This window comes from Hemitrygon akajei, chromosome 5 (assembly GCF_048418815.1).
Source record: "Hemitrygon akajei chromosome 5, sHemAka1.3, whole genome shotgun sequence".
In the NCBI taxonomy this organism is placed as follows: domain Eukaryota; kingdom Metazoa; phylum Chordata; class Chondrichthyes; order Myliobatiformes; family Dasyatidae; genus Hemitrygon; species Hemitrygon akajei.
Window position 1 is genome coordinate 37642558 of NC_133128.1, and position 9423 is coordinate 37651980.

Genomic DNA, 9423 nt, shown 5'->3' on the forward strand with positions numbered 1-9423 from the left:
TGTTGGCAGTCCAGTCTAGCTTCTCGTCTAACTGTACTCCCAGATACTTGTAGGTCTTAACCTGCTCCACACATTCTCCATTAATGATCACTGGCTCCATATGAGGCCTAGATCTCCAGTAAGTCTGAAGACTGGGGACATTTCAGAAGCCTGCAGAACAATACAGATGGAAAGGAAAAGAGTGTGAGGACTTCCATGTAAAAGTAAATATGAAAAGATTATCCAAAATTAATATGGTTCCTTTATAAATTGAGACACAAAATATTATACCAAGCATAATGGTGAACTGTAAAGAAGTTAAATAAATATCATGAAATAATGCAAGAGTAGACTCTTTTTCATGAATTCTACAGAGCCCCAATGAGACTTTGTGTGGGAAATAGAGTGCGGAGGAAGAAGATACTTGTGTGAGATGGAGTTTAGTGAAGATTCACAATTGATTTCTGGGAGCTTGGATCTGTCATAATAAGAGAGATCATGTTGATTAAACCATACTTTTCTGAGTTTAGTAGAATGCATGGCTCTGTCATGGCAACACAGAAAATTCTTAGGGACAGTCAGGGTAATTTCAGTGGAGTGTCCATAACCAGAAGTTACTGTCTCAAAACATGGGGCTGGCCATTCAGGACAGAGATGAGAAAACATTTGGTCACCTGGCAGACAGTGAATCTTTGGTTCTCACAAATAGGCTACCCAGAAGAGTTGCAACTCCTCAGATGAAGTGTGTTTTCAAAAAAAGACCATAAGACATAGGAGCAGAATGAGGCCATTTGGCTGCTAGTGTCCCTTTCCGATCATCTTTGGCCAGCTCCCCTCTCATGCCTCTTTCATCCTTCTACTCCACTGTAATACTGATACATTTGACTTCAGCTGCTCCCTCTCAAATAGCAGGACGAATTCTATCATATTATCAGAATCAGAATCAGACTTTAATTGCCAAGTACCTATGCACATACAAGGAATTTACTTCCGGCAGATGTTGTCTCTCTGCTCATAACAATAATAATGATAAATATAAATGAAAATATAGATTATACATACAGGTAGTGCAATCCAAGTAATAGTTAGCCGTCAGTTAACCGGCAGTTAACTGTTCAGCAAAGTGACCGCAGTCGGGAAAAAACTTCTCCAATGCCGATTAGTCTTAGTGTGGAGGGATCTGAAGCACCTACCAGACGGAAGCAGATCAAACAGTCCATGTGCAGGATGGAATGAGTCCTTTATGATGTTCCCCACCCTTTTCTTCAACCTGGAAGAGTACAGGTCCACAACACAGGGCAGGGAGGCTCCAATGATGCTCTCGGCAGTCCTCACTGTGCGCTGTAGTCTGGTTCTATCCTGCTTGTTGGCAGCTCCAAACCACACAATGATGGTTCCTCACCTTAACTGATGGTTCCAAGGGCTCCTCACCTTAAGCTCCCTAAGCAAATCCAGCTCATTACGCAACACTCAGTCCAGAACAACTGATCCCCTATTGGGCTCAACCACAAACTGCTCTAAAAGCCATCTCGTAGGTATTCTACAAATTGTCAGTTGTTGCTCCTTTTCACACCTTGGGCAGTATGTTTTGCCATTTCCATAAGACCATAAGACATAGGAGCAAAATCAGGCCATTTGGCTCATCGAGTCTGCTCCACCATTCAGTCATGGCTTATCCTTTACTTTTCCCTCTTCAGCCCCACTCCCCCACATTCTCCACATAACAATAGACAATAGGTGCAGAAGTAGACCATTAGGCCCTTCGAGCCTGCACCACCATTCTGAGATCATGGCTGATCATCTACTATCAATACCTGGTTCCTGCCTTGTCCCCATATCCCTTGATTCCCCTATCCATAGGATACCTATCTAGCTCCTTTGATGCATTGTCCAATCAAGAACCTATGAATCTCCATCTAAAATACACCTAGTGACCTGGCCTCTACAGCCGCCCGTGGTAATAAATTCCACAAATTCATCACCCTCTGGCTAAAGAAATTTCTCTGCATCTCTGCTTTAAGTAGATGCCCCTTTATCTTGAGGCTGTGTTCTATTGTCCAAGATTGTCCCACCATGGGACAAAATCCTTTCCACATCAACTTTATCTAGGTCTTTCAACATTCTTAAGGTTTCAGTGAGATCCCCCCTCATCCTTCTAAGTTCCAGCGAGTACAGACCCAGAGCTGTCAACCATTCCTCATATGTTAACACTTTCATTCCCGGAATCATTCTTGTGAAAACCCTCTAAATCCTCTTCAATACCCTCATATCTTTTCTTAGATGTAGAGCCCAAATCAGTTCACAATACTCAAGGAGAGGCCTCACCAGTGCCTTATAAAGCCTCAGCATCACATCCCTGCTCTTGTATTCTAGACCTCCTGAAATGAAAACCAAAAAAAAGGATGCTTTCATCCCCACCCACTGCCAATGCTATAACCATGCCAGTAACTTTCCGATAATACCATGGTTCCGAACTTGGTAAGCAGCCTCATGTGTGGCACCTTGTTAAAGGCCTTCTGAAAATCCAAATATACAACATCTACTGCATCCCCTTTATCTATCCTACTCAAAGAATTCCAACAGATTCAACAGGCAATATTTTCCCTTAGGGAAAACATGCTGATTTTGTCCTATCTTGTCCTGTGTCACCAAGTATTCCATCCCCTCATCCTTAACAATTGACTCCAACATCATCCCAACCACTGAGGTCAGGATAACTGGTCTATAATTTCAATCCTGCTGCCTTCGTCCTTTCTTTAAGAGTGGAGTGACATTTGCAGTTTTACAGTCCTATGGCACCATGCGATAGTCCAAAGATTTTTGAAAGGTCATTACTCATGCCTCCACAATCTCTACCACTACCTTTTTCAGAACCCTAGAGTGCAGTTCATCTGGTCTAGGTGACTTATGTACACTTAGGCCTTTCAGCTTTTTGAGCCGTCGTTGTCATGACTATCCCTCGAGGTCAAGGATGATGGTCTTCGTTCCATTGATCTATCATGGCCCACAGAGTGAAGACACCTGTACGTGTATTTGTTTAATGTGTACTTGATGTTGCACTCCAAGAAGAACACGATACTTCACAGATCAATCAAATGATTCCAATGGCATGGAAACCACGACGATTGGAGCTGATGAATTTGTTGCAGCCTTCATCTGCCTTCACAGCCATTGAGTTCCAAGTAACTTCATCCATCTGTTCCACCACTGAGGTCTTGTTCGAATTGTTCTTTGTCAGAGACCTCACCCTCGACCTTACCGCCATGGATGACCCTGCCAGGAGCGTAGCTCCAGTCGGCATCACTCTCAGAATCTCAGGACCACACAAACTTCTCCACCACGACAAGGTGGCAATCCATGGAGAAGCTTTTTGAGCATCTTCTCCCTTGTAATAATAACTGCAATCACTTCTCTTCCTCACCCACTTCAACATTTGGCATACTGCTAGTGTCTTTCACAGTGAAGACAGATACAAAATACTCATTTAGTTCATCTGCCATCTCCTTGTCCCCCATTATTATTTCTCCTGTCTCATTTTCTAGCGGTCCTATATCCACTCTCATCTTTCTTTTATTTTTTTACGTACAGTGGCATGCAAATGTTTGGGAACCCCTGGTCAAAATTTCTGTCACTGTGAATAGCTAAGTGAGCAAAAGATGAACTGATCTCCAAAAGTCATAAAGATGAAACATTCTTTTCAACATTTTAAGCAAGATTAGTATATTATTTTTTGTTTTGTACAATTTTAGAGAGAAAAAATGGAAAGGAGAACCATGCAAAAATGTGGGCACCCCAACAGATTTGAGCTCTCAGATAACTTATACCAAGGTCTCAGACCTTAATTAGCTTGTTAGGGCTATGGCTTGTTCACAGTCATTGTTAGGAAAGGCCAGGTGATGCAAATTTCAAAGCTTTATAAATACCCTGACTCCTCAAACCTTGTCCCAAAAAGCAGCAGACATGGGCTCCTCTAAGCAGCTGCCTAGCACTCTGAAAATTAAAATAAATGATGCCCACAAAGCAGGAGAAGGCTATAAGAAGATAGCAAAGCGTTTCAGGTAGCCGTTTCCTCAGTTCGTAATGTAAATAAGAAATTACAGTTAACAGGAACGGTGGAGATCAGGTTGAGGTCTGGAAAACCAAGAAAATCTTTGGAGAGAACTGCTCGTAGGAATGCTAGAAAGGCAAATCAAAACCCTTGTTTGACTGCAAAAGACCTTCAGGAAGATTTAGCAGACTCTGGAGTGGTGGTGCAGTGTTCTACTGTTATTTTGAAACTGTAAAAGATGGAAATAAAAAAAGTAATCTTGCTTAAAATATTAAAGAAATGTGTCAACTTTAACTTCATGCCTTTTGAAAATCAGGTCATCTTTTACTCACTTAACTATTCACAATAACAGAAATTTTGACCGGGGTGTCCAAATTTTTATATGCCACTGTACTTGAAAAAGCTTTTACTATCTACTTTGATCTTGTTGTTAGCTTGCTTTCAGATTTCATCTTTTCCCTCCTGATAATTCTTTTAGTTGCTCTCTGAGGTTTTTAAAAGCTTCCCAATCCTCTATCTTATGGCTAATTGTTGCTTTGTTGTATGCCCTCTCATTTGCTTTACTTCCCTTGTCAACCACAGTTGTACTATTTTGCTATTTCAGTATATCTTCATTTTTGGAATACATCTATCCTCTTCCTTCCTCATTTTCCCCAGAAACTCACACCATTGTTGCTCTGCTGTCATCCCTGCCAGCATCTCCTTCCAATTTGCTTTGGCCAACTCCTCTCTCAAACCTCTGCCACTGAAATACTGCTATGTCAGACATTACTTACTCCCTATCAAATTTCAAGTTGAACACAATCATATTGTGATCATTGTCTCCCAGGGTTCTTTTACCTTAAGTTCCCTGAGCGCCACCAGTCCATTACATAACACCTAATCTAGTATAGCTGATCCCCTAGTAGGCTCAACGACAAACTGTTCTGAAAGGCCATCTCGTAGGCATTCAACAAACTCACTCTCTTGAGATCCATTACCAACCTGATTTTCCCAATCGACCTGCATGTTAAAATCTCTTGTGACTATCATAACATTGCCTTTTTGACATACCTTTTTATTTCCCATTGTAATCTGTGGTCCACATCCCATCTACTGATGGGGTTCTTTTACCTTTGCAGTTTCTTGACTCAACCCCCAAAGACTGAACATTTTCCAATCCTATATCACACCTTTCTTCTGCTTTGATGCCGTTCTTCATCAGCAGAGCCATGCACCCCCTCTACCTACCTTCCTATCCCTCTGATACAACGTGTAACCGTGGACATTCTGCTCCTGACAACAACCATCCTTCAGCCATGATTCAGTGATGGCCACACCATTATACCTGACAATTTATAAAAGTGCAACAAGATCATCCACTTTATTTCTTATACCGTATTTGCTACCCTTTTTAATTCTGCATCCCTCATGCACTGATACTCACACTACTGGCTCCAATTTGCTCCTATGATCTGCCTACCCTTCCAGACAGTCTGACTGTATGCTATCTTTGTTATTTCACCATCCGTCCAATCCTGAGTCCCTTCACTCTGATTCCTATTCCCCTGCCAAATTAATTTAAACACTCCCCAACAGCTGTAACAAACCTGCCCATGAGTATATTGGTCCCCCGACCCTTCAGGTGCAACCCGTCCTTTTTGTACAGCTAATACCTCTCACAGAAGAGATCCGAATGATCCAAGAATCTGAAGCCCTGCCCCTGCACCAGCTTCTCAGCCACACATTTATCTGTCAAATCATTCAGTTTCTACCCTCACTGGTGTGTGGCACAGGCAGCAATCCAGAAATTACTAACCTGGAGGTCCTGTTTCTCAGCCTTCTGCCTAGTGCTCTAAATTCTCTCTTCAGGACCTCTTCTTTTCCTTCCTATGTCATTGGTACCAAGATATCTGGCTGCTCTCCCTCCCCCTCCAAAATGCAGTGGGTGCGATCCAAGATGTCCCTGACTCTGGCACCTAGGAGGCAACATAGCATCCGGGTGTCCCGTTCACATCCACAGAATCTTCTGACTGTTCCTCTGACTATTGAGTCCCCTCTCACTACCGCTCCCCTCTTCACCCTCTTTGCCTTCTGCACCACAGACACATGCTCAGACCCAGTAACCTGGTCTCCATGGCATTCCTCTGGGAGGTCATCCCCCAACACATTATCCAAAACAGTATACTTATTATTGAAGGTAATGGCCATAGGGGTGCCCGACACTAGCTGCCTATTCACATTTCCATTTCTCTTAACAGTCACTCAGCTACCCAGCTCCTGCAATTTAGGGGTGACTACTTCCCTATAATGATCTCCTCACTCTCCCGTAAAAGCCGAAGGTCATCCAGCTGCTGCTTCAGATCCCTAACATGGTCTTCAAGCAGCTGGATGCACTTCACACAGATGTAGTTTCCTGGGAGACTCTGGGTCTCTCAGGTCTCCAACATCCGGCATGAAGAACACACAACAACCATTTACTACACTCAGTGCAGTAAGAGAAAAAAAGACTATGATGCTTAGATATGAGTGGATTTGGAGATGGTACTGGAAATAGGAATTGGGGTTACCCATGATTTTATTGGATGAGAAAACAATAATATAACATTAAATGGCCTACTCCTGCTCACTTTCTTATTTTAGGAGTTTCCTTCCAGTGGCTTGGCTGGCTCTATGCCTCTTCTGCCACAGCAGAACACTGCAACATGACAGGATCATTATTGCTCCAGGAGAGAAGCATTGACTTGCATGATGGTCTTCATATGGATCAAACATAGTGTGAACATTGAGGGGCTCATTGCAGGGAGGAGTACCTCTCAACACAACACACAGACAAATGGCCATTTTCAGTGAGATCAGTCAAAATCTTATTGAATGACCGAGCAGACTCAAGGTGCCAAGTGGTTGAGTCCAGCTTTGATTTATTATGTTCTTTGTTTCCTGCAGGGAAGACTTCACATCACAGGGTAAATGGTTTATGCAGCAGCCTGGAGAAATAAATTAACCAGTAACTGACCTGTAGGGAGTCGATTCCTTTAAATGGTACAGGTAGAGGTCCCTTCCTCCTGTTGAGCAAGTGTTGCTCTACATGTGGTTAAAGTTTAAGCCAGAACTTGAATTTCAGTTGAACAGTTCTGTAATCATGCTGGTAAATGGCATGTTCTGCTAATTCAATAAACATACTTCCAGCAGACATTCATTGCTGCCCAACAACTTCAACCTGACAGCATTTTCAGCTGTTCTGCCTGGAAATAGTTATGCTCACTGCCTCTTCCATTCTGAGAATCTAAGACCTCTCAAAAGCAGATGTAAAAATCTGAATTTTACATGACAGAATTCCATGAGATGCATGCAAAGTTTAGCATCAAAACATTGTATTATTTCAATGTACTAAGTATTACCACAAACAGAAGGTAACAAATGGTTGAAATTATTTTGAATTTGGTTCAAATTAATTACTCACCAATGACATCCTCTCTGAAAGTTCCCATGGTTGATTATCTGTTCTCAGTCATCTCAATCTATGTATAGTTTTTGACAATGTATTTCACTCCTTAATTCATCCTCGCCATGTCTCATCCTTGGCAATCCAACCATAGCCAGAGTACTTACAACACTGCAGTTTCTCTTTAAATAACAACTATATAATTGTGGAATCTTTCATATCACTGTCATTGACTATCTTTGCCTTCAACACGAGGTACATTGGTGAAATTTTCTGAAGAGGTTACATGAAGTTTAACATCACTGCTGAAGACCAATGCTTTCAGCCTCTCCACTACTGGACATAGAATGAAAGATGTACACAACTGTGCAAAAGTCTTTGGCATGTATATATAGCTAGGGAGCCTAAGATTTTTGCACAGACAGACAGACAGACAAACAAACATACTTTATTGACCCCGAGGGAAATTGGGTTTCCTTACAGCCGCGCCAACCAAAAATAGTGTAGAAATATAGCAATATAAAACCATAAATAATTAAATAATAATAAGTTAATCATGTCAAGTGGAAATAAGTCCAGGACCAGCCTATTGGCTCAGGGTGTCTGACACTCTGAGGGAGGAGTTGTAAAGTTTGATGGCCACAGGCTGGAATGACTTCCTATGACGCTCAGTGTTACATCTCGGTGGAATGAGTCTCTGGCTGAATGTACTCCTGTGCCTAACCAGTAGATTATGGAGTGGATGGGAGTCATTGTCCAAGATTGCATGCAACTTGGACAGCATCCTCTTTTCAGTACAGTATACGTTGTCTTTCCAGTTACTAAATAGCACTTACTACCACTGAGCTAATATAAAAATAAGTACTCTTATCGCAGCTCTCCAACCAACCTTCTGTGTTAAACAGTATACAATACTTTGCAGAAGTCCTAGGCACCCTAGGTATATATTTAAGCCTAAGACTTTTACACAGCACTGTAGCTCTAGTTTTACACATTGATCTTTGAAAGGTTATGCTGGTAAAATATTGTTTTAGTTGTCACTTAATAAATTATTACTCAGAATTGTTTAAATCATTTTCTCTTCAGGCCTCAGAAAGTTCGATCTGGGCCACTCATTGAAAACTGGACCCCATCTTGCTCTGGATGTGGACAACAAGATCAAGATAGATTATTTTGCGCATGGGAAACCAATACGCATCCAGCCCATATCGATTCAGGACCTGCAATTCATTGCAAATAAATTGGATGACATTCAAGGAGGAAAGAACACAGTTATAGCCTTCACTATCTGGTGCCATTTCAATACTTTTCCGGTGGAGCATTACATCCGACGACTACAGAACATTCGGAGGTCAATTCTACGCTTGCTGGGTAGAAGTCCTGATACAGTAATTGTAATAAAGACAGCCAATGTCCAGGCCCTTTCACAAGGGATTAGTCTCTATAATAGTGACTGGTTCTCCTACCAGCTTGATTTAGTGATGAGAAGGATGTTTGAGGGCATCAATGTGGCATTTGTGGATGCATGGGAGATGACTATAGTCCACTATCTGCCACATGAACTACACCCCAAGGAAATCATCATCAAGAATGAAGTATCTGTGTTCCTTTCATATGTGTGTCCTTTGAAAAAGGGTTAAATGCTTCCTGAACCTTTTTCATCCTGAGATATGTTTATAATTTGAATTCCAAGAACAATTTTTTTTTAAATTATGTCATTCAGGTATTTTAACATAATCACAAAAATTGTAAACTCTTCCCTTTCTGTTCTGATTTTAAAATTAATCATTTTCCACATTATGATCAGGACTTAGGTGAAACAATAGGAGTATGGGACTGTGAATCTATTGGGAAAAAGTAGCTGAATCAAGTTAATACAGAATGGAATCAGAATCAGGTTAAGGTTTATTATTACTGAATCATGATGTGAAATTTATTGTTCTGTAGCAGCAGTACAGTGCAAAGACATTAT

The 9423-nt window shown here is 41.5% G+C and overlaps 1 protein-coding gene across 2 annotated transcripts in view; it reads left to right on the plus strand.

Moving 5' to 3' along the window:
• Window positions 1–9091, plus strand: part of LOC140727644 (NXPE family member 3-like) — a 100138-nt gene extending 91047 nt beyond the window's left edge. For both annotated transcript variants that reach the window (XM_073045256.1, XM_073045257.1), the window contains one exon: window positions 8538–9091. In XM_073045256.1, the coding sequence (XP_072901357.1) occupies window positions 8538–9091 (554 nt within the window). The remainder of the gene's footprint in view (window positions 1–8537) is intronic.
• Window positions 9092–9423: the final 332 nt, after the last annotated feature.